The sequence below is a fragment of the Schistocerca serialis genome, chromosome 6 (assembly GCF_023864345.2).
Source record: "Schistocerca serialis cubense isolate TAMUIC-IGC-003099 chromosome 6, iqSchSeri2.2, whole genome shotgun sequence".
In the NCBI taxonomy this organism is placed as follows: domain Eukaryota; kingdom Metazoa; phylum Arthropoda; class Insecta; order Orthoptera; family Acrididae; genus Schistocerca; species Schistocerca serialis.
The window spans coordinates 138,911,967-138,936,999 of record NC_064643.1 but is presented as its reverse complement, the minus strand read 5'-3'; the positions used below and the strand labels follow the sequence as shown (position 1 = coordinate 138,936,999).

General features: G+C 43.7%; 1 protein-coding gene across 1 annotated transcript in view; it reads left to right on the top strand.

The window, feature by feature from the left end:
• LOC126484381 (uncharacterized) overlaps window positions 1-25,033 on the top strand; it is a 246,736-nt gene that overhangs the window by 91,985 nt on the left and 129,718 nt on the right. The window contains exon 2 of the mRNA XM_050107869.1: window positions 16,029-16,112. Coding sequence (XP_049963826.1) covers window positions 16,029-16,112 — 84 coding nt within the window. The remainder of the gene's footprint in view (window positions 1-16,028; window positions 16,113-25,033) is intronic.

Genomic DNA, 25,033 nt, shown 5'->3' with positions numbered 1-25,033 from the left:
GTGAGAGCGGTCGTTAGATGGGGCCGGCAGCTGGCTGGTCCACTCCGCGGTCCGACTGGGCACCCGGCGTCCCCAGGCCTTTGTGTTACGTCGCAGTGGCGAACCGCTTTCCTCGCCCGCGGCCGCCAAAGAAACTGCGAGTCGTCACAGGCCCGGTGCCATTCCTCAGTAATGGGAAAGTGATCCAGATGGACCACCTATACTTTACGGCGACGTGTGCGTAACGGAGACGTGTAATATCTCATTACGAACGGCGCCGCTTTCACAGAGCTCTCTTCTCTCTCTCACTCTGACACTGCGTACGTAGCTGTGAGACAGAGAAATAAAGCAGCGGAAGAGAGAAAGGTGACAGTTTCATGTCTCGTCGATACCGAGGTCATTAGACACGTACCACTTCCTCAGCAGTATAGGCTATTTAGCAAGGCGAAAAGAGAAGCAAGAGTGGTACCTGTCACCGTTGCCTGGAGGATCGACAGTCCAAGGAAAGCGTTTTGTTACACTGCACACAATGAGCCCTTTCTTCGTGGTGCGTGAGAGATCTGACTTTAGCGTACTTGGTGAGTGTGGACCACTGTAATCGATATGCAGTGTCATTCATAAGTACCCCTGGGGTTACAGAAGGCGACTACACGAAAACTACAACATAGACAGAAAATAGACGCGTATCAGTGGATAGATCATCTCTCCACGTTTTTAACGCACATTATTAATGCTTAACACGGGATCAGTTTGTTATGAGGCAAACGTCAATATGTTGCTGAAATCGCCGACACGAATTTCTCTGGCGTCCACAGCCATTTCCTAGCATCCTGACAACTGGAGAGGTCACCGCTCTGCCATCCAGTCCACCGTAGGCGACCGGGACCACCGGGGCGCCTACACTACTTGGAAATCTGTTCACTGTGTTGCCTACTTGCAGTTAATTCGATGCGACGGTGTGGAGCAGATTATTTAACTACACGTGTTGCCACCCCCGCACCAGTCTAATCACACCATAGCGTGCATTAGAATCGAAACATTTGCTATCTATTCACTGATATACGTGGTTTTTCTGAATGTCTTGTTTTCGAGCAGTCGTCGTCTGCAACCCTGGAGAATGTCCCTGGGTGTCCCAAGAGAAATGTTCAGTATTCAGGGTTACGACACGACCATTCGAAGCAAAAATGTCTACTAGACATGGGCTGTAAAATGAACACCTTAAGAGCTATGAACACTTGTTCAGCAGAAGAAATTTCTGAAAGCCCTTGAGGTATTCACTTCAGAGTCCGTGTTTATTGGAGTTTTTTTTGTTTTAGTCCGTACTTCTACCAATCAAAATATGGAAAGCAAAGAACTTGCAGAAGAAGAGATTTGTATCACAGTATTGAAGACGCACAAGCGCTGATAGCTCTTAAGGTATGCATTTTAGAGGCCACAATTACTGTATTTTCTTGCTTCGAATGATGTTATGTATCACATCCCAGAATACTAACCATTCCCGCTGGGGCACCCTGTATAGTGTGGTGTTACGTCGTGTGATGATCGGACCAGGAAGAGACACCCGTTGCTGGCACATAGCCTTCCTTCTCCTTTCGAATAGGCCAAAGCGGACCTACGAGCTTTTTAATGTCCCTATTCGTCAGATGGATCACCATCATCGGACGGAAACAAACTCCAAAATTCAGAAAGGTTCGAGAAAGCGTCCGGTAATAAACCTTAGAGAATTCCACAAGTCGCTCTTCGGGCAAGAGATGGTTCATATTGCCAACTGAGTCTTCTGCACTCTGGAGAACGACGTTGCGTGTGAGAATTTTTATTCTTGTTTTAATTCTTCGTTTGAATCGGCACGCTCTAACTTTCATATGTTTGTGAGTACGTTGCGGAATGTGTAGTGTCCTACGCTCGGATAATTAGCGTCAGTTCTGGTTCAGTTTTAAAAACCAACAATAATGACAGAGAAAAACAAGTATCCGTCCAGGACAAAATCGTCAAGTGGTGAACTGGGGAAACAGTTGCACTTATTGAAGTCTGTTTCGTACAAAGACTAAATGATATCAGCTTCGTAAATTCTTCTGAATAAAAATACTTGCAATTAAAAGCTCGCTACTGTTGTATTCACCAAGCGCACTTGGCGTCAAACCTGCAAATGTTACAGGAAGACCTGACACCCACATATAGTTGCTCTTATGAGATGGTTTGCTAGCTCGTAGGAGCTACAGAAGAGCAACAGCTGTGCCAAAAATAGACGGCAACACGGATTCACAACAGTTTATAATGTTTTATTGATAGAAGTTTTGCAATGCTTAAATGGAGATGAAGATTGTGCGTGGCAGTATAGTTCAATGTTCATTTGCACTGATCTGTCTTTAAACATTGGTATAAATCCAGTACACAATGGCTAACACCACCTGTGTACTGCCAGCTTAACCATTCTGGCGATGACTGCAGATGAGTCTTGGGAGACTTGCTTAGACACTCTCCTGATACTAACAATTGTCTGACGACTTGTCTTGACGTGCTGGCATGCCCTGCTGAGTGGAGCAGTCTATCCGCTTATACTGACTTCTGGCAGGTGGATGTTCATTAGGGAACTAGGTATTTGTGTGACCTAAGGTAGATGCATACCGTACGCCTTCTGTACATCCTCTCTGGACTCTCTAACTGTAACTATGTTTCGTCTGAGTCGTAGGCAGCTTGGCGCCTATATCACACCATCGAAACAACTGTCACAATGAGTTCTTGGTAATGCTATTTTCGTATTTCTGCGTAAATCTTTCAAAAATATAAGACGCTTTGAGGATTCGACGCTGCTTTCGATTTATCCAGAGTCCAACGTGCTATCCGCTGAGCCACGGAAATCATCACTAACATTTGTGATAGTAGATAATCTAGATATACGTTACGGAGCCATTTGGAAAATTTCTACAGTTCCTTAGCTTTGAACGAGTGAAATGATGTTGCAGGGTTGCCTCTCTAAATGGGTGAAGCATAACCCCATCAACTTTCGGAAAGTTTAAACTATCAGAGTTCCTTTCTACTGTTACTAAAAAGTTGTAAATGCTTTTTACACCACTAAATAGCTAAACTGTTTGCAAAAAAACTACGTAAAAGCCTAGCAGCTTCGGCTAACAGTCCTATAATACATGTGTAGCTTCGTCTTACTCCGTGACGTCACCATTGCTTCAGCCAGTAACAGAGCGTTTTCGATCATGTGAAACTATCTTGCGTGAAAATAAGAGATATTTTGAAGACTATTAACCGTAAATGGTATCTGAATGTTTTAATCACTCAGAATAACAATAATCCGAACAATATTTTTAACACAAGAAAGTAGCCTGTTCTGGAGAACACAGCAGTTATTGTACAAGGTGTAGCGGGTGTAAGCGCAGGTGTTCTTATATGTCGTATATTAATATGTACACATATCAGTGTGATCATAGTTTTTTCTCTGCGTCGAACAGTCTTCCCGTGAACACGTCACATAATTTACTGCCTGATGTTTTCTGCGTGGTCGTAAAAGCACAACTAAGTGGTCTACCCTGTCAGTATAGACTACCCATTTTGCGGCACACATCCACAGCTCGACACCTGACCTGCTGCCCGGGAGAAAATAAGCGTTAATAGCGTGCTCTTGCCATATTTACTTGGAGGTACTACCCAACCTAAAAATATACTAATCGCAATAGATATAATTATTAGTGTACAAATCACGTAAATACTGATGCAATGCTGTTAAGTACATCGTTCTCAGTCACAAACAGAAATACCTGCGTGTATAGCAGTTATACCCTGAACGTAAGGGGCAATCAAAAAGTTTCGTTTTGAGGGGATGCTGCAGCGTGTATGCAATGCAGATTCAGAAGTTGTGCCAACTCAAGTGGGAGATACTTGAGCACCCGCCCTGTAATCCTGATCTCTGCCCATGTGATTACTACGCCTTCGTTATCTTCAAAAAAGGTCTTGAAACGTTGACGATTACTTTAGGAAGAGGATGTGCAGCAGACAGTTGCAGGACACGTTGTTTTACCAAAATGGTGCGTCGGTGGGATGATTGCCTCGATGCTCACGGCGATTTTACCTGATTGGCATACCGATTATGGGCTTTACGGCCTTCGAAAGGACACTTTTTGATCGTCCCTTATACTTTCGTTTCTTTAAACACTTTTAAAACAACCTTTTGTCAGAAAGGGAATTAATAAAATACCTGCCGTTAATTTCGGAATAAAAATGAAATAGTATTCTTTAGCTTGACAATGCTGTCCTACAATTTGGGTTACTGATACGTTGCTGAGAGTGACATAGAGAAAGTTACAGGTCTGCTGTTACCAGCAGAGTTTGTGTACTGTTGGTGAGAGCAGTATGGGCAAGTTGCAGAGTTCGTATGTTGGGCAGGTAAGTTACAGAGTTCGTGTGAGCAACCATCAACAGCTTCACATTCCATCACTTCAGGTAACCTTCCAAAGAGGTTTGGAATTTAATTCACTACAATGGCGCAAAAGTTTAACGATTTTAACGTTACTACTTCTCCTCTGTGCCTTGCAGGCCAAATAATGATGATGAAAGTTTCTTCCGCCATCAGGATTCGAGTGAGCTACCCCCAAGGTGATCACCCACCTCGGCTACAAAAACGGACATTTAGTAATGAAACTGCCGTGCACTTGCTTATGGATCATCTCGACATTTGCCTGAAAGTGATGTAGTTCATGTATCTTTTATTTACTAGTTTCATGACCATCTCCAGCATGTTTTCCTACTTTTTCTGAACTTTTTTGTGCTATGTATGTTGAAGAAAATACTTCCATCAATTCGCATATGTCGTGACTTTTCATAAAAAATCACCTCGGCTGGTTTTCTGGAAAACATATTTGATAGAATTTTTTCTAGTTTGCTAATTTACATACACGTTTCAGTCCTGTTATGAAACCCAGAATGGATTTCTCTTTAGTTTACTGGAAGCGTTAAGCACAAAGGCTTGCTGAAAAGAGATGCCTCCGAATTTTTTATGTGAAAATTCTTAATGCTTTTTAAACAAAACAAATGTTAACATTTTGCATCTTTATTCTTCATGTCTACATATTTATTTCTCAGCATAGTCACCCTGGCGGCGAACACATTCCTCCTTGTCTTTCCTGTCGCAACCACAACCTCATCTCTGCTTGCACCGCTATTATCAAAGTGGTCGTCGAAGGTGTTTTTGGAAACAGATGAAAATCAGATGAGGCCAGGTCGGGACTGTACGAAGGATGTTCGATGACAGTGGACCCGTAGCATCGAATTATTGCAGATGTCGCATCGCAGCGATCGTGTTTGGTTTGGCATTGTTAAGCTGAGCCGGCCGGACTGGCCGTGCGGTTCTAGGCGCTACAGTCTGGAAGCGCGCCACCGCTGCGGTCGCAGGTTCGAATCCTGTCTCGGGCATGGATGTGTGTAATGTCCTTAGGTTAGTTAGGTTTAATTAGTTCTAAGTTCTAGGCGACTGATGACCTTAGAAGTTAAGTCGCATAGTGCTCAGACCCATTTGAACAATTTTTTTGCTAAGCTGAAGGAGACGTTTCATCTGTGGATGCACTCTTCGGATACGGAAGTCGATTACAACACGCAGTGATTCACCCACAGTTGCCGGCCGGTATGGCCGAGCGGTTCTAGGCGCTTCAGTCTGGAAGCGCGCCACCGCTGCGGTCGCAGGTTCGAATCCTGTCTCGGGCATGGATGAGTGTGATGTCCTTAGGTTAGTTATGTTTAAGTAGTTCTAAGTTCTAGGGGACTCATGAACTCAGACGTTAAGTCTCATAGTGCTCAGAGCCACTTTTACCCACAGATGTGGTTATTTGTTACACACCGCCGTTTAACACACTACAACCTGGTGCCCTCTGGCCGCAGAGGTCTGCAAATCTGTAGACGTCGAGAATAAAGAAGTAGAATGTTAATGAACTTTTATTTTTAAATATTTAAGTGTTTTCACATCAGAAGTTCGGAGGCATTACTTCTCAGCACTCGATCATAATATTGGACAAACAGCTACATATGGTGTCTAATGGTCACCAGTTCCACTGACAGATTTACTGAACATATACATCAACGGAGCACTTGGTTGCTCGTATTGCTAAAGAAGGCAGGCACCACGCGTGCAACCAGCTGTAATAAACCTACACCTATATCTACACACATACTTCACAAGCCACTGTACGGTGCATGACGTCGGGCACCACAAACCAGTAACAGTCATTACCCTTCCCGTTCCATTCGCAGATAGAGCGAGGGAAAAACGACCGTCTATAAATTGCTTACGAGCCATATCTCATCTTCGTAGCTCTTAAGCAGAATGCCGGCCGTGGTGGCCGAGCGGTTCTAGGTGCTTCAGTCCGGAACCGCGCGACTGCTACGGTCGCAGGTTCGAATCCTGCCTCGGGCGTGGATGTGTGTGTGATGTGCTTAGGTTAGTTAAGTTTAAGTAGTTCTAAGTTCTAGGGGACTGATGACCTCAGATGTTAAGTCCCATAGTGCTCAGAGCCATTTGAGCCATTTTTCTTCAGCAGAATAGACGTTGGCGGCAGTGGAATCGTTCTGCAGTCAGCCTCAAATGCTGACCCTCTAAATTTCCTCAGTAGAGTCTCGCGAAAAGAGCGTCGTCTTCCCCCTTTGAGCTCACGAAGCATTTCCGTACGTAGGGGATTAGACAGTATAAGTCTTACAATGGGAGGGGAACAAAGATGTGTTTAATGTGTGACTAGGACTTGCCTCCCCGTAATCTCCGGTCATCTAGCTACGTTCACATATTCAAACAGTTTTATCGCTATCTCTGAACCATACACGAGTTTCTACATTTCGTTCTTCTTTTCTCCATTTCATCATCTTACTATGACAGTGTCGTAGCATGCTGTACCAACTCTAAAAATTTTAGCGTTATAGGAGGACAGTCCGCCCTCATAGCTGAGTGGGCAGCAGAGATTCACGGTACTGTCAAGGATTTTTTTTTTTTTTTTGGCGGGAGAACTGGTACGAGGTGCACTGAGCCTCGTGATACCGATTCAGGACAGCTTCATTGAGAACTATCGGTTCCGCTGACTGATACGTTGACAAAACGGCCGGAAGAGTGGTGTGCTGATCATATGCCCCTCTTTACCGCATCCGCATGACGGCACAAAGCAGAAGATGACACGGCGGCCGGTAGACATCCGTTGGTCCTTCACGGCCTGGACGAGAGCTGGTTTATAAGACAACAACACGAGTTATTATTATATGTAATTTTAACGATTTCTGGAGTACAATATCTAAAAGTTTAAATACACTGATACGAGTTACCGTTTTTATGTTCCCACTATGTTGCTAAGAAGATTACGTATCCATTACCATGTAGACGTACTTGTTTGGACATCGAGTGGAACTGTCTATCATCGATCAGAAACTGTTTTCGAATTCGCTATTTTTTTAAATGTATCTTTTGATGCTGTTATATGACATCATTCTCAAATATCGCTGCTCTAATCTCTTCGATTCACGTTTAACGTGAACATCGGACAGAGTGCTGCTATAATACACTGAAGCGCCGAAGAAACTGGATATAGGCATGCGCATTCAAATACAGAGATACGTAAACAGGCAGAATACCGCGCTGTGGTCCGCAACGCCTGTATAAGACAAGTGTCTGGCGCAGATGTTGGATCGGTTACTGCTGCTACAATAGCAGGTTATCAAGATTTATTTGAGTTCGACGTGGCCTTATAGTCGACGCACGAGCGATAGGATACAGCATCTCAGAGGTAGCGATGAAATGGGGATTTTCCCGTACGACCATTTCATGAGTGTACCGTGAATATCAGGAATCCGGTAAAACATCAAATCTCCGACATCGCTGCATCCGGAAAAAGACCTCGCAAGAACGCTAGCAACGACTACTGAAGAGAATGGTTCAATGTGACAGAAGTGCAACGCTTCCGCAAATCGCAGCAGATTTCATTGCTGGGCCATCAAGTGACAGCGTGCGAACCATTCAATGACACATCATCGATATTGCATTGTGCATTCGGAGACGAAGGCCGACTCGTGTACCCTTGATGACTGCACGACACAAAGCTTTACAAATATTTACTTTTAAAAACAGTCTTGATCACGATTTATATATTAAGGTGACCGGTTTCGACCACAGCTGTTGTCATCTTCGGGCCATTGAGTAGGAACCTCTTTCTGCTGAAGAATCACTAGAATCAGTAGTGATTCCCCAGCAGAAAGAGGTTCCTACTCAATGGTCTGAAGATGACCACAGCAGTGGTCGAAACCGGTCACCTTAATAAATAAAACGTAACCAAGACTGTTTTTAAATAGTAAATATTTGTAACCCATTGATCACTGTCACTCCCATAATGTATTCAAAAGTAATACAAAGCTAACGCCTCACCTGAGCCCGTCAACACCGACAATGGACTGTTGATGACTGGAAACATGTTGCTTGGCCGCAAGAGTTTCGTTTCAAATTGTATCGAGCGGATGGAAGTGTACGGGTATGAAGACAACCTCATTAATCCGTGGACATTGCATGTCACAGGGGACTGTTCAAGTTGGTGGAGGCTCTATAATTATATGGGGCATATGCAGTTGGAGTGATATGGGATCCCTGATAGTCTAGATACGACTCTGACAGGTGATACATACGTAAGCTTCATGTCTGATCACCTGCATCCATTCATGTCCATTGTGCATTCACACGGACTTGGGAATTACAGCAGTACACTGAGACACCCCACACGTCCAGAATTACTAGAGAGTGGCTCCACAACGCTTTTCTCAGTTTAAACGCCTTGCAACGTGTTGTTCAGAAGAGATCTCCACCCCCCTCGTAGTCTTACGGATTTATGGAAAGTCCTGCAGGGTTCATGGTATCAGTACCTTCCAGCACTTCTTCAGACATTAGTCGAGTCCATACCACGTCGTATTGCGGTACTACTGCGTGCTCGCCGGGCTCTACACGATTTTCGGCTGGTGTACCAGATTCTTTGGCTCTTCAGTGCATGTAACCATGGCTCACCGCGAAAATAAATGCCTCTTGGTTGGTTTGCAGGCACCTGACACGATAAGAAAAGTAGAAAGGCTAAGATGCTAATATAGGTACACGTGTTTCGCAGCACGCCGTCCATCACATATCGTTGAACATGGTGTCCCGCAGGAGACGACACCTATGGCTCCGCAGTTGCACTCAACCACATCGCCAGTTACAATTGTACTGGGCAAAGGATCATTTAGATTCGATCATGTATCAATGAAAACGTGTCGCCTTATGAGATGAATCGCGTTTCTTGTTACACCAGGTCGGTGGCCGTCATCTAGGCAAACAGCCAGGTGTGGGGAATATTATAGTATGGGGGACATTCACCTGGGCTCCCATAGGACCTGTGGTAGTAATCGACACCACCATGACAGCTGTGGACTACGCCTGCGCCTCTTCACGCCTGATGTCGTCCCCGACGGCGATGGCATCTTCCAACATCCTATAGCGCTGTAGTGGTTTGATAGTGAACTCACGTTGATGTCTTGGCCACCAAATTTGCCTGATCTGAACCACATGGAATTCATCTGAGACTCTTTCGAGCACCTGCACCCCGCCAGCAAACCGGTTGGTAAATTGCCAGCATTACAAGGTCTCTGAGAAGACATCTGGTGCTACGTAGTTCCACAAACGTACCAAGGGTTGTCGAATCCGTGGCACAGATAACTGCTCCTGTACTAAATTCCAGAGGTAGATTAACACTGTATCAGGTAGTTGACAATACTGTTTTGGCTCCCCAAGAGACCGATATCTTGCTCTCCAGCTACTACTCCGTATTCTGTAGATGCGTGTGGGCACATTCACATTACAAAGCTTGTCTCAGAAACAACGCAAGAGACCGAGGTAAGGAACCAATGGGTGAAACTATGCATGCAGCATTTGTAATCCTTGGACAAGTGCGTATTAGAGCCCCCAAATTACTGTAGGCTTGACACGTGAAAAACAATATCTGTATTCTGCGCCATGAAGGCTTCAACTGGTTGTTTACTTATCGGGCGGTGATACAGTACAGAACTCAGAATAAATAAATCAGGTAAGGGAGACTCCGAATCACGTAAGTAGGAAAGCAGTTAAGTACGGATTTACACATTTCTTGAAAAACGAGAGAAAAAGACTCCCGATAGAACTATATAGCATTCAGAAAAGTTGATGGAAAAATGGATCTGAAGAAATATCCTGACTTACTTGGAAATTAAAGAGACTCAAATAGTAAGGAGAATTAGGTATCAGACCGTAATGTGTCATGGGCAGAACCGTTTTGGATGAATCAGATGTTTTCGACGTAAAATAGGACGTTTCCTTCCGTAATAACTGCACTAATGGAAAAGAAAACACACACACACACGACTGTAAGAAGCAGCAAACCAATGCAACATGCGTAGAATACGAATACGTTTCTTCAGGCTATGGAGATTTGCTATGAGATCCATAGCCTAAATCAGTTACATTTATAACACCCCTGATCGTTTGGAATTTTTCACATAAATTCTTCACTACTCGCTTTCTTCTTTGAATAACCCCTTCGGTCACACACCTTTCTTAACAGTTTTAAATCATTTCGTTACTACCACAACCGCTTACTCACAGTCCAAGTGTAGTACATCAAATTGTTCTGCTGTTCATCAGTAAAGGAGGACCACCTCTTCGCTTTCAGTGGCCGACACATAATAGGATGTCCTCTCTCTCTCTCTCTCTCTCTCTCTCTCTCTCTCTCTTTCTCTCTCTCTCTTTCTTTCTTTCTCCCCCCCCCCCCCCCACCCCTCCCCACCCACCCACTACCCGCGGAGAAAGTTCCTTGTGACTTGAGCTCTTCCGCAAGAGACCAACCAAGACAACGGCCCGAGCTATCTCCCTCTTCTCTCCAGAATTAATCTCGGCCCGCTCACTCCTATACAACAAGGTGGACCCTCGGGGTCACCCGCAGGAAATTAGGCCTCTGAAAGTATCGGTTTTCCACGAATGAAGCCCGTAAAAAATATTCTGGTGACGGCAAGAACATACAGGGTTTCTCGGCCACAGTTGTTCCAGTTGGTGGTAGGACGAGTGCCGTGTACTTCCACTGAACCTTTCTATAACATAAACCTGTACATGGATTCATTTCCTTTTACAAAGACGGAAAAGTTATTATTTTTGAGATACGTATCTGAGGAACAATACCTGCCACTCCGATATGACTCATAACCGCAACATAATGTCAGCTTTCTACAATTTTCGCTTGTTACTTTTATATTTTATGAAAACAATCGAAAGAAAGAGAGTTACTTTAAATTTGAAACGTCGAAAGGAGTTCGTAATATTTTAATTTGAGAATATCGTGTTTGCAATGACGCTCAGATATCTGTCCCTGCTGCCAGCTATTTGAAATCAGTCATATGATAGGCTTGGAAGAAGTGGAGAGGTTAACATGTGAGACACGCTTTTATTCTTGACCAAAAATGCATGGGAATGCTTGCTTTACTAAGGAGCTGCACTCTAAGAAAAAAAGACGCACCACGAAGGAACTGTCCGAATGGAACGGAAATCGTTGTATGTTATGTAAATGTGTAAACAATTTCAGAAAAATTGCATGATTTCTTCAAGAGCATGAGCTTCACAAATTGAGCATTTTAATAATGCGTTGGTCCACCTCTGGCCCTTATGCAAGCAGTTATTTGGCTTGGCATTAATTGACACAGTTATTGGATGCCCTCTAGAGGGATATCGTACCAGATTCTGTCCAGTTGGTGCGTTAGATCGTCAAAATCCAGGGATGGTTGGAGGGCCTTGCCCATAATGCTCCGAACGTTCTCAACTGGTGAGAGATTCAGTGATTTATTGGCCAAGGCATAGTTTGGCAAGGACGAAGACACTCAATAAAAGCCGCGCGGGATTAGCCGAGCGGTCTCAGGCGCTGCAGTCATGGACTGCGCGGCTGGTCCCGGCGGAGGTTCGAGACCTCTCTCGGGCATGGGTGTGTGTGTTTGTTCTTAGGATAATTTAGGTTAAGTAGTGTGTAAGCTTAGGGACTGATGACCTTAGCAGTTAAGTCCCATAAGATTTCACACACATTTGAACATTTTTGAACACTCAATAAAAACTCTTGCCGTGTGAGGGCAGGCATTATCTTTCTGAAATTAAGCCCACGGTAGCTTGCCATGAATTACAACGAAACGGGGCGTAGAACATCGTCGACGGACGGCTGTGTAGTAAGGATACTGCGAATTACAACCAAAGGGGTCTTGCTGTGAAATGAAATGTTACCCCAGGCCATCACGCCTGGCATTCAGGCCGTATTGCGGGCAACAGGTTGGTATCCCATCGCCGTCCGGGGCCTTTCCAGACACAACTTTGCTGGTCATCGGGGCTCATTTAGAGGCGGGTCTTATGACTGAAGACAATTCTATGCTAGTCAGTGGGATTCCAAATCGAATGTTCCCAACACGACTGCAAACGGGCCTGTTGCTGTACAGAGGTCAAAGGCGCAAGGAGAGCCGTGAGCTCAGCTGCAGTTCTGTGAGCCGCCTATTAATGGTCCTTGTGGTCTCTGAAGCAACAGTTGCACGTCGGATCGATGACAATGTTGAATCCGGGGTCCTGAGGGCCTCTCTGACGTTTGCTCTGTCCTCTCGTTCTGCTCTCACTCTCGGTCAACCACTTCCTTCTTGACTCTGTGTTCGGCCGTGGTTAATCCATTCCTACCAAGATGGTCGAGTAGTGGCACCGCTCTTATTCAAATGTCTCCAACCGGCTTCTTTGAGGCCAACTACGCGTTCTCTCCCAAATAGTGACATCTGCATATATCGTTCACGCGCCTGTCTGCGAGGCATAGTTACTGTCCAACTGAAAACAAGGAATGGGATTCGCAATGACTGTGTCCTGGTATCGACACGTCTCCTGTTTACTACACTTTCCAGGTGTGCGGTGAAATTGCGCTGCAGAGTGACACATTTATCAATCGGTAGCAAAAGTTCACAGTTTTGCATTTTCCATCGATACCCGTATTAATATCAATTTGCGAACAATTTTCATAACACCTTCGTGGTGCATCTTTTTCTTCTCCCCCTTCTTCTTCCTCTTAGAGTGTATTTCTCCTAGTGTGTTACTTTCACACTGTCGCCTAATGAACAAAACACTAGCTTGCAGAATATCACCAGCTTTGTAACTGGTTTAAAGATTTCGTACCAAACAAACGCAGCATGCCATTCTTAACAGAGAGGAATATACATACGTAACTTCTGCAGTACCAACCATCACTTTTCACTATCTGTATAAATGACTTAGTAGTTGACGTAGGAAGCTCCACAAGAATATTCGCGGATGATGCTCATGTATAAAGAGAAGTCGCAACGCTGGAAAACTGAAGTGAAATGCAAGGAAAATCTGTAGGGAATCGAGACTTGGTGCAGAGATTGGCGTTTGACCCTAAACATAAACGAATGACACGTATCGCTCCCAAACACTCGGAAACACCCACTAATCTACGACTACATGATTTGCCACACAACCATTGCTGGCAGTCACATCCATTAATGATCTGAGAGTATGTTTACGGAGCGGTTTAAAGTGGAACGACCACGTAAAACAAATCGCACCTTAAGATGCCAGAGATTCACTGGAAGAGCCCTCAGCAAGCATGGTCCATCTACGTTGGAGATAGCTTGTAGAATCCTTGTTCGACCGATACTTCAACATTCCACGCCAGTTCGGGACCCCTACCAGATAGGATTGATAGAGGAAATAGAAAAGAACTAAAGAAGTGCAGCTCATTTCGTCACAGCTTCATTCACTGAACGCGAATGGATCACGGACATGTTCAGCCAGGCTTTAAACGAGAGGCGCTTTGCACGACGGTATCGTTTACTGTTAAAATCTCCAAGAATTTACATTCATGGAAAAGTCAACGTGCGAATATTTCGCGAAAAGGCTGTGAAAGTAAAACGAGAGAGAATGAAGCTCACGCGGTGACTTACCAACTATCTTTCACCCCATGCACCATTCGCGACTGAATGGGTAAGGGCGAAAGCGACAGTGGTATGCAAAATACCCTCCAGGTGGAGGGGGAAATGTAGATATTCTCTATTTTCACTTTAAACATGTCCGTACTCTGACAATTGTTTTGGCAGTTGCGATCAACTCACCAGCAGTGAAAGAGAGTTCGTTGCAAAGGTGCTCTTCGGCGCTGCTGTAAACTGTTTGAAGTCAGACAATAAAGAAGTGATACTGCTGCTGCAGGATTGTGATCTTACCAAACAGGTTAAGGTAGTAGTGGTCATCTTCAAAGTATGACCCATCTGAGTTCGTACGTCTATATTACTTTGTTCCTCTCACACCCCGAAAGGTTTCCGCTCGGATTTTCTGTGTGAGCTGCACATGAGGTCCACTGTTTTTACTGCTTTTTGATTAGAGAGCAAAAACATGTCCGTAGTCACATGGTCACCTACTATCAGTAAATTTATTCACTTCGGCGAAACATGTTACACCGTAAGACTACATTTCAGAGTCGAAAATGAGTTGAGCACTCATTAGCTACGACAAATAGGTTTTTACCTAAGCGAGAATTTCGTTTTCTGAGACATTCCTTGTCTATCACAAAATGAAAATAACAATAGGCTCAGATATATTCGATATGAAACAGAGATTCACCGATAAATCGTTCTTTCCACGCCCTATTCGCAAATGGAGAACGTAAGATTGGTGGGGGCGGGAGGGGGTGCCGAGGAAGGGGAGGGGGAGGTAGAGGAGGTGCAAAGGAAAGAAAAACATAACACTGACTGATACACGACGTATAGGTAGTAACACACCGTAATATGACTTGCGAAGTATAAATGCAGGAAAAGAATTTAGATGCAAGACAACATCTACTTTTTAAATGCACATTGAAGGAAGGGGCATTTTTGCTTTTACAGAATGCAAAGTGTGCAATCTTACTGACTGTCCCGTTCTAAATGTCTACATAAGTGAAGGTTTGAAAACAGCTATTTTTCCTCGACTTACAACGAAGGCTTGAAGCTGCCATAATCGAAAGTAGACACTCTCTGAGGACAGGATACAGTGTGAACCCGAACTTCATCAATAAAATTTTGAAAATTGTTGAGGGATATTGCTTGAGTCGAAAGAATGTGATCGTTGTTGTTCAGTTCAGATTAACAATGTATGGAGCCAAATTTCCTTTAACATTATTTGTTTCAAGTTAGTAACGTAGACAACATCCCTTGTCACAAGTAAACATTTAAGAGATTATGTCATCCACTCACGTGGTTTCACGCAATTCCAGGAGTGCAGATAATATTATGTTTATTAAATATGAGTAGTTTCTGTATTTGTAAGATTTTTGGGAAGGTGTCAAATGTTCAGCCCTCAAAAAATATTAAAACTGTCCTGATTTCAGCTGTTAACGACGTATGTCCTAATATTTTACCCTAAAATCATTTAATAATGCATCACGGTGTATCACATTTCGCCCAGCTCGTGTAGCAGAACATTTATATAATGTACATCATTGTCACTCTGTAATGATTAATGTACGTCCCAGTTTCTCGCTTGTCACATTAACTGAAAATATTCATATCATGGGGAATATTTATGTAAAATATAAACAACAAAATTGTTTCTCACTCATTGCTTTTATTTCTTGACATTGTCCCTAAAGCACGGGAACCATTTTATCAATTTACAATGATTGCATCTAGACTGTGAAACTCTAATTTTTGTGATAATGTCTCTGTACAAATTTGGCACATGTGCATAAATGGCATAAATGCCATAAATGGCAAAATGGCAAAATTACAACGAGTGATATATCAGATATTGTTTCACGAAATTAGTACAAATGAACGAATGTAGACTGAAATTAATACTCTTCTATATTGACCAAAAAATCGAAAATCTTTCAGATATTCTCATTAATGGCAGGAAAACGGAGACTTCAGAGCAATACGATAAATATCACATAGTAATTAAAGTATAAGCTTCAAGAACGAGCAGACAAATGGCATGAACTGACCAGTACGGTTTCCACACTTGTTCGCAGACTCTGCTGCTCTTCGCGGTCTGTTTGGTGGCAGCACTGGCCAAACCTCCACCTGGATACGTGAAGAAGCCGGACCAAGATGAGGTAAGTGATTCTCATCTGAGCCGCGAACGTTTCCAGAACGACTATAGATGATAAGATCCTCACAGTGAGGAAAATGTTACTGAATTTATTTTAGTAGTTCACTTCATGTCCTTGAGAAGTGACATAGCGATTTCAGATGTACTCCCCTCACCATGGATCAGAGCAGTACCTTACTGACTAAACGATCCTGTAGCAAATCAGTTATCTACTGACTGTAATGTCATTTACTTCTGACACGTTACTCATCCTGATAACTGATTTTCTTTGTAGGCGGGCAATTTTATGGTTGAAACCCATGAGCTAGTGATGATTGGTTGGTTGACTTCTGGCGAAATATAGCCTTGAAATGTCCCAGCTTCTATAACATTTGTCGAAAGCCAGATTCCTAACTATGGTTTCGAACTCAATGTATCAAAATTTGGGTTAGATGCGATTCTTTTCGCCTTCTGATCTTTGCTGATTGGTCCATTCCAAACTGTCGTTTGAGTCACTGCTACCACTTTTTCCTCACGGTCCTTTAATTGTTTAGGTGTTATTGTTCAGAGTGAAACTGAGTCATTTTTTGCAGTCCGTTTTTGACGTTAGATTTTTCCAAGGCACAAGAAGAATTTGTTGTGAGCAACAGATCTTTCAGGTCAGGGCACCTCAATCTTTCTCGTCAGCGATCCATTTTGCACAGCCACAATTTTCGCGACTGTTGTAAATTAATTAACGTTAAGAGTGTATAGAAACATTCAGTATACTGATTTCCCAGAGCCGTTTCCAACACGAACAGCACCCTAATGTTTCTCTTTGCTGAAATCCTGATCGAGTATACCCTTTCGTGCGAACAATGTTTGAGAAGAAACGTTTAACCTAGGTAAATATGTCTTTAAGAAACGAAGTTAAAACAGTGGAGCCGGCCGGAGTGGCCGAGCGGTTCAAGGCACTACAGTCTGGAACCGCGCGACCGCTACGGTCGCAGGTTCGAATCCTGCCTCGGGTATGGATGTGTGTGATGTCTTTAGGTTAGTTAGGTTCAAGTAGTTCTATGTTCCAGGGGGCTGATAATCTCAGAAGTTAAGTCCCATTTTGTTCAGTGCCATTTGAACCATAAAACAGTGGATTAAGACGCCAACAGGGATGTGAACAAAAAGACGGACGTAAATTGAAAAAGTGCACTATTCATTAAATCAGCAATTACAGTCTGAATACAACAAAGGATATTTTACTGAATGGCAGAAAACATGAATTTATTTTTAATGCGATGGATGTGACTGCTTATTGAAACATAACGGCAAAAGTACTGTCACTGTAAAACCAACAGTACTCAAATTCTGCCTTAACACAAAGTCGAAAAGTGTTCAAGTTTTCGGTTGAGAATTTAAGATTGTGATTCGAATGACACGACATTTTTGCAAATTTTTCCCACGTTCTTAGCACTAGATGTTCCCATGTTCCATTCCAATGGCCAAATGATTCCAATTTAAGGTAACTGATTAATTTTTAGAGTCATATAAAGTATTTATGAAAAATATGGCGCTAACAGGACAAATGATCTACAATGTCGTATTTAACTAAACCAAAATTTAAGTTATTATCAGCAATAAAGAAAGTCGCCTGCTCATGAAAATATTTCGAAAGTACTGTTTCACATCTTTTGCTTCAAAATGTTTAAATTTCAAAATATTGTCAGTGTAAAATAACTCTTATTCTCCAGTGGAGAGCTTCAGGAGTCGGACGAAACATGGACTCACCAAACGTCTATTACGTTACCATTCCTAATACGGTGTAGGAAACCCGTTGGCATTCAAAACAGCTTCCAGTCGTCTCAGAATGGATAAATATAGGTCCTGTAGGGTTTACAAGGAAATCTTTACCTTTTTTTCCTGAAAAATAGTGTCACGTTCAGGTAACGAAGATGGAGATGGACAACGATCACGCTCTATTCTTTCCTAGGAAGATCACAATAATTGAACAACAATGAGATCTGGTGACTGTGGCGGTCGAGGGAGATTTGGAAATTTATCCTCGCGCTCACAAAAGCAGTCCTGGACGATGCGAGCTCTGAGAATAGGGCCCCGTCGACTTGGAAAACAGCATCACCAATGGGGAAAACCTCTGTTCCATGGATGGACCTGATCAGCCAAAGTGGTCGCATAATACTTGTACCCAAGGAGCCCACAGAGTAAAATAAGATTCATCCGATCAAATGACATTCTTTCATTGCCCAGTGGTCCAGGTTTATGGCTTCACCACGTTTCCATGTTATGGGCATTTGCATCACTGACGAGTGATTTTGGAATTCCGGCTTGCCTTGCAGTTCCCTGCTTATGGAGCTCCCTTAGTGTTATTTAGGTGCTGACAGTGTTCGCAAGTGCGACATTCAGTTCTGACATGACTTTTGCAGATGTCGTCTTCCTATTCTTTGTCACAGTCCTCTTCAATGACCGTCTGTCACGACCATTGAACACAGACTTCCGTCCACTTTGTGACTTAGAGGATAATGTTTTTTCCGGTTTCCCTGTATGAGATATAAATCTTTGATATGATGCCTCTTGAAACACCAAACATTTCGGCTACCTTCATTACGGAAGAACCTACGATACGAGCACCAACGGCTTTCCCTCTTCCGAATTCACTTAGCTACGACGTAATCCACTCATAAACACACAGAACATTGTTCCGAACACGGCTGACAGTTACTACATGTTGACGACATTTCACAAGTTCCGCTCGTCGTCAAATACAACATCACAGCCTTCAGGATTGGCTAGCATCAGCATTTATGTTCAAGCATGCATGTCTCGTGGTGTTTTCATAGTTTTGTCCAGCTCCTGTATAACAGCTCTTGGGTCTCTCAAATACACTGAAGAGCTAGTGAAACTGGAGGGAACTGACACCATGAATCCTGCAGGGCTATCCATAAATCTGTACGACTGGGTGGAGATCTTTTCTGAATAGCACGCGCTACGGTCGCAGGTTCGAATCCTGCCTCGGGCATGGATGTGTGTGATGTCCTTAGGTTAGTTAGGTTTAAGTAGCTCTAAGTTCTAGGGGACTGATGACCTCATAAGTTAAGTCCCATAGTGCTGAGAGCCATTTGAACCATTTTTTTTTTTTTTAATAGCACGTTGCAAGGCATCCCAGATATGCCCAATAATGTTCATGTCTGCGGAGTTTGGCGAACAGCGGAAATTTTTAAACTCAGAAGAGTGTTCCTAGAGCCACTCTATAGCAATACTGGACCTATGAGGTGTCGCGTTGTCCTGCTGGAGTTGCTCAAGTCCGTCGGAATGCAACATGGACGCGAATGGATAGAGATGACCAGACAAGAAGCTTATGTACGTGTCGTATCTCGTATCTAGACGTATCAGGGGTCCCATATCACTCCAACTGCACACATCCCACACCATTACAGAGCCTCCACCAGCCTGCATATTCCCCTGCTGACAAGCAGGGTCCATGGAATCATAATGTTGACTCCATACCCGTACACGTTCTTCAGTCTTCGGTGGACTCGTTCTTGCGGGATCTTTCCCCGGCCGCTGAGATTTCAGAGATTTGATGTTTTACCGGATTCGTGATATTCACGCTACACTCATGAAACGGTCGTATGGGGAAATCCGCACTTAATCGCTACCTCCGATATGCTGTGTCCATCGCTCGTGCGCCGACCATAAAGCCACGTTCAAACTCACTTAAATCTTGATAACATGCCATTGTAACAGCAGTAACCGATCTAACAACTGTGCCAGACTGCCGACCACAGCGCCGTATTCTGCCTGTTTACATATTTCCGTATTTGAATACGCATGCCTGTACCAGTTGCTTTGGCGCTTCTGTGTACTCGTATATCTCACAGATTGCATATTTACGCAGAATTTATGCTGTTGAAGAAATGGATACACTTCTGATTATTATGGATGAAAAGTAGTCATCGAACTTAAGTATGCAGTAAAAATGTGCTAGATATCAGTCCAATGTCATTTCATAAGTTTGCGAAGAGACGAGTTTCGAGAAAGGAAATGTTAATTAGATTGCTAACTTCAATTGCATTTTGTAATACAGCACTTAGATTTTCAGGAATTTTCTTAAGTACTAGATGTCCTTAAAGACTCATGCAATGAATGAAATTATTCTTAGTAGAACCACTGCTTGCAGATTTAACTTTAACCTGTGACCCAGTTTTTGTTTCCGGAATTGTGTTGCATCATCGGTACACACGCCAATTCCATTTTTTTCCAACCCCATTTCACTGATTAATTCTTTCATTTTTAATGAAGCCCCGCTCGACCAAATCGTGCCCGATGACCAGAAAACAGTAAGTTTTCGAATACAGTTACAGTATAACAGTACTTGCCACAGGACTGCACTATAGTCCGAGAAAACATATCGTGCTTTACTTCGTATAGTACCCTACCTCTACGACTGCGAGTACTTCCACAGCTGCCGACCGGAGTGGCCGAGCGGTTCTAGGCGCTTCAGTCTGGAACCGCGGGACCGCTACGGTCGCAGGTTCGAATACTGTCTCGGGCATGGATGTGTGTGATGTCCTTAGGTTAGTTATGTTTAAGTAGCTGTAAGTTCTAGGGGACTGATGACCTTAGATGTTAAGTCCCATAGTGCTCAGAGCCATTTGAACCAACTTCCGCAGCTTCTTTACCTGTGCTCGTGCTTTGCTGTATAGCGGTATCTGCGCATGCACTCACACCTATCGCTCTTGCGTCACCGGAAAGAGCAGCTGGGCAGTTAGCGTGCAGCAGGGATCAGGGATCGGGTGTCTCAGAGATTGCCTCTGGTCACGGCGTGGGAGGGTGGTGGGTGGAGAGGGGGAGGGGAGGGCGGTGTGGTTTACAGACACAACGGGGGACGGGGGTGCCGGTCCGCAGCTGAGGCGATACCCGATCGCAGCTACCGACATCCGACACGGCGAAACCCGCCACCGCCACCGAGTTGGCCGCCTGTAAACAATCCATCAGCGCTGACAACAAGCACGCCCAATTTTCCTCTTGTCCGTCATTTTTTTAACTCTCACGGCTCCCTTACCGACCGCTTGTTTCTCTTGTACATTTCGTCAGTGTTCACCGCTTTGAATACTAACCCCTCAAAGTCCAGTCGGATAGCTCAAATTTCCTGACCACCAGATCTCGAAAATATTTCATTTGATAATAGATACTATTTTCAGCATAGACACTTTTTTCTGCTCGCACATCTACGGAAACAAGACGGCTTTGATCAAAAGAAAGCATTGAGTGGAGAAAGAATGATACAGCCTATGCATATCGAGGGGATGTTTACTTGTTTCTCCACCAGTACAAAAAAAAAAAAAAACAAGGCTCTGAGCACTAAGGGACTTAACAGCTATGGTCATCAGTCGCCTAGAACTTAGAACTACTTAAACCTAACTAACCTAAGGACATCACACAACACCCAATCATCACGAGGCAGAGAAAATCCCTGACCCCGCCGGGAATCGAACCCGGGAATCTCCACCAGTACAGGTAAGCCGTCCGGAACCGCGCTGCTGCTATGGTCGCAGGTTCGAATCCTGCCTCGGGCATGGATGTGTGTGATGTCCTTAGGTTAGTTAGGTTTACGTAGTTCTAAGTCTAGGGGACTGATGACCTCAGATGTTAAGTCCCATAGTGCTCAGAGCCATTTGAACAGGTAAGCCACGGATGCTCTCGCATCGTAACGACCAGCAGTTATGATATAAGCAACACACGTAAGTAAAAAGGACTCACCAAAGCGAATTACAGAGACGTTCATGTTTAAACACACTGTATACATTATTGATTTCTCAGCTGACTCACACAACACAACCACATTTCGCTACGCTTCAGCTGAGCCGGTAGTAAAATATCGCGTTAAGTTAGTCGCAATAGAAAGCAGAGGAATTTAACACAAAATGTTCAGATTTGTTTAGTATACTTCTCGTTGTCCTATTACTTAAAATTAACATCGTTAAAGAATCAATAGAATGAGAAGCAGTAGCCAGAATATCCCATTTTTTGAATCGGCATTGGCGTGCTGTTCTTGAATTTACCGCAAAAATGAGTCTTACTACATCCTTTTGCACTCCAGAAACTTTTTCTCGGTTTGTGGAGTTACGCGAAAGAACGGTACCGTATGACACAGTAGCGTAAAAGAAAGCAGAGTCAGCCAGTTCTTCAGTGTATTCATATGTCCACCGTTACTCATTAAAAAAAAACGATGTAGTTGTGCAGTTGAAATTTATTGCGACTAGATCTCGCTTCATCCTCCCGTAAAATCATGGTTAGATGTTGGTCATTTCCCTTAAAACCATGATCAAATGTTGATCGCCATAACAGAAGTAGGCCTAATAATTATAGGAAAAGCAGCGTAGTGAATGCATTGTCGTAGCCAGGAGAAAGACAAAACCAACGTCAATACCCCTTACGGTAGTAAAAGTTTATATATCGATTAGCTCAGCAGGTGATGAGGAGACTGAAAGAATGTGTGATGAGGTAAAAGAAATTATTCCGATCGCTACAGGAGACGAGAATTTAATAGTAATGGATTAGAAGGAATAAAGGTAGGAAAACATTGACTGGGGCAGGGGAATGAAGGGGAAGCCGCCTGGTGTAATTCAGCACAGAGCACAATTTAATCATTCCTAATAGTTATAAATCATAAAAGAAGGTTGTATCCGTGAAAAAGGCCGGGAGTCACAGGATAGTTTTAAGATTCATTACATAACATTATAACAGATATTTCGAAACCAGATTTCAAACTGCGAACCATTTCGAGGGGCAGATGTAGCCTCTGACCATACTTCACTCGTTATGAATTGCAGATTAGAACTGGAGAAAGTGCAGGAAGGCAGGAATTTAATGAGATCTGAATAAATTGAAACAATCAGTAGTTGTGAAAAGTTTCAGAGGGAGCAAATCGACAAAAGGAGAAAATATTAAAATGCAGCAAATAAATCAAACAAAAGGGAATTAAAAAACGAGTCTTACTGTGAAAGTGCAAAGCGGCAGTAGAGGAGATATGTAAACATACAAGAGCCTTACGTGGCTAGTAGAAGGAATGAAGAATGAAGAGGGGGGACAACGCTTCAGCACAGTAAGGAGGTGCACATGGTTGTAGACTGCAGTAGTTGCGCAAAGATGAAGAAGCTAGCACGGGACAGGATAGCATGGAGAGCTGCATCAAACCAGTCTTTGTACTGAACATACAACAACAGCAACATAACACTCACCATATTCAGAATATTCAGAGCATTCGTAACAAGTGTCCCATAATCGTAGAGGAGACAGCCAGCACTGGTCAAAATAGAAAAAAAATTCCAGTAAATAACGGATGGATATAATTAAAGTTTCCCTATTTAACACGTTACAACACGGAAACCAATTATAGTACAGGGACCAAACTCGGTACATTAATGCCAACGACACGGGGAAGAGAAATAATGCAGAATCAATTCAATTGAAACACTTCTAATGTACTGCTACAGGATATCATACCATTACATACCGTTACCATTACTGTTCCAAAAGGGGTTCAGTGTAGTGCCTATCAGTGTCTTGAAGATTCTGAAAGCGAAGGATTGCGTTCCACACAGAAGAACGGAGCACGCCTGTAGGTATGCTGGCTACGTCCTTTGATATGCTGCGCTTCGGATCAGCGCATGTGTAAATGTTCCCCTGGTAAACACTGTCCCTCAGGTAGCCCCACAACCCGAAATCACAGGAAGTGATCGTCCCAGCCAAGCATTTGGAAACGATCGGCTGATAATTCGACTGCGCCCAAATGTGTTTCGGAGAAGCAGGTGAACTTCACGAGCGTTGTGCTCTGTGGCCCCATCTTGCATGAAAACTGTTGAATTCAATGCGTCTGTCTCCTCCAGAAGGGGTATGACATACTGGCGAAGCATATCGCAGTAAGGCTGGCCAGACACACTGCACGTCTTTAGTACTTGAGCGACAACATGTCAAAAAAATGGGCCAATGATGAACATAGCCGTGAAGCTACACTATATGGTGGCACGTTCACCATACAGAGGAACTTTATGCACAATGACTGGAGGTGAAGATCCCCACATTTGGCAGTTCTGTGTCTTCACCTCGACCATCAGAGAAAAATGAGCTTCGTCTGTCCATAGGATGATCCAGGGCCAGCCCTCGGCAACTTCAACACCTGCGAGAAAGTGGAGAGTGAAGTCAAAAAGTCGTTGTGCGTCCTGTGATGCAAGCTGCTGTGCGATATGGATCTTGTACGGAAACCATTTGAGAATGGTTCGAAGCACCTTCCGTACTGTGGACCACGAGATGTTCAACTGTTGTGACACAGCACGCACACTGCCTGACAATCGGGAACTGCGCGCAGCGACGTCCGCCATAGCAACATTGATTTCATCAACCACCTGTGGTGCAACCGCTCTTTAGCCTCTTACCGGAGCGACGACCAGTTCTCCAGTTAATTCGAACTTCTTCATCATTCTCCGCACAGCAGGTGGAGCAAGAGGACCCTCCCGTAATCCTATAAGCCGGCAATATTCTCGAAGAGCAGCTGCAGCATTACTGTTGTTTTGATAATAGGGCTTCTGCTCCTTTTGTCCAAGCTCATGTTGACGCGTCAACAAGTGCATTATGACTGTTCAGGTGTGTGAGACTATGAATCACGATGACCGATCACGGCACCTGGTGGCCACAGTTGGAACTAGACGGTGGCGCTGTGACTCATGGAAATCATGCACCCGTTAACAAATGCTACCAAGATTGGAACTCGCGTACGGTAATTAGTTTCCGTGTTATAACGTGTTAAATAGGGAAAGTTTAATTATAACCGCCCGGTATATGTTCGAAAATTAAAACGTTTTAAGATATGGGCCATTTTACTTGTTATGAGAACAGTTAGTAGTCAGTGCTGTAAGCTGTCATGCTCTTTGTGTTCATTGTTCATTTCTTATTGGT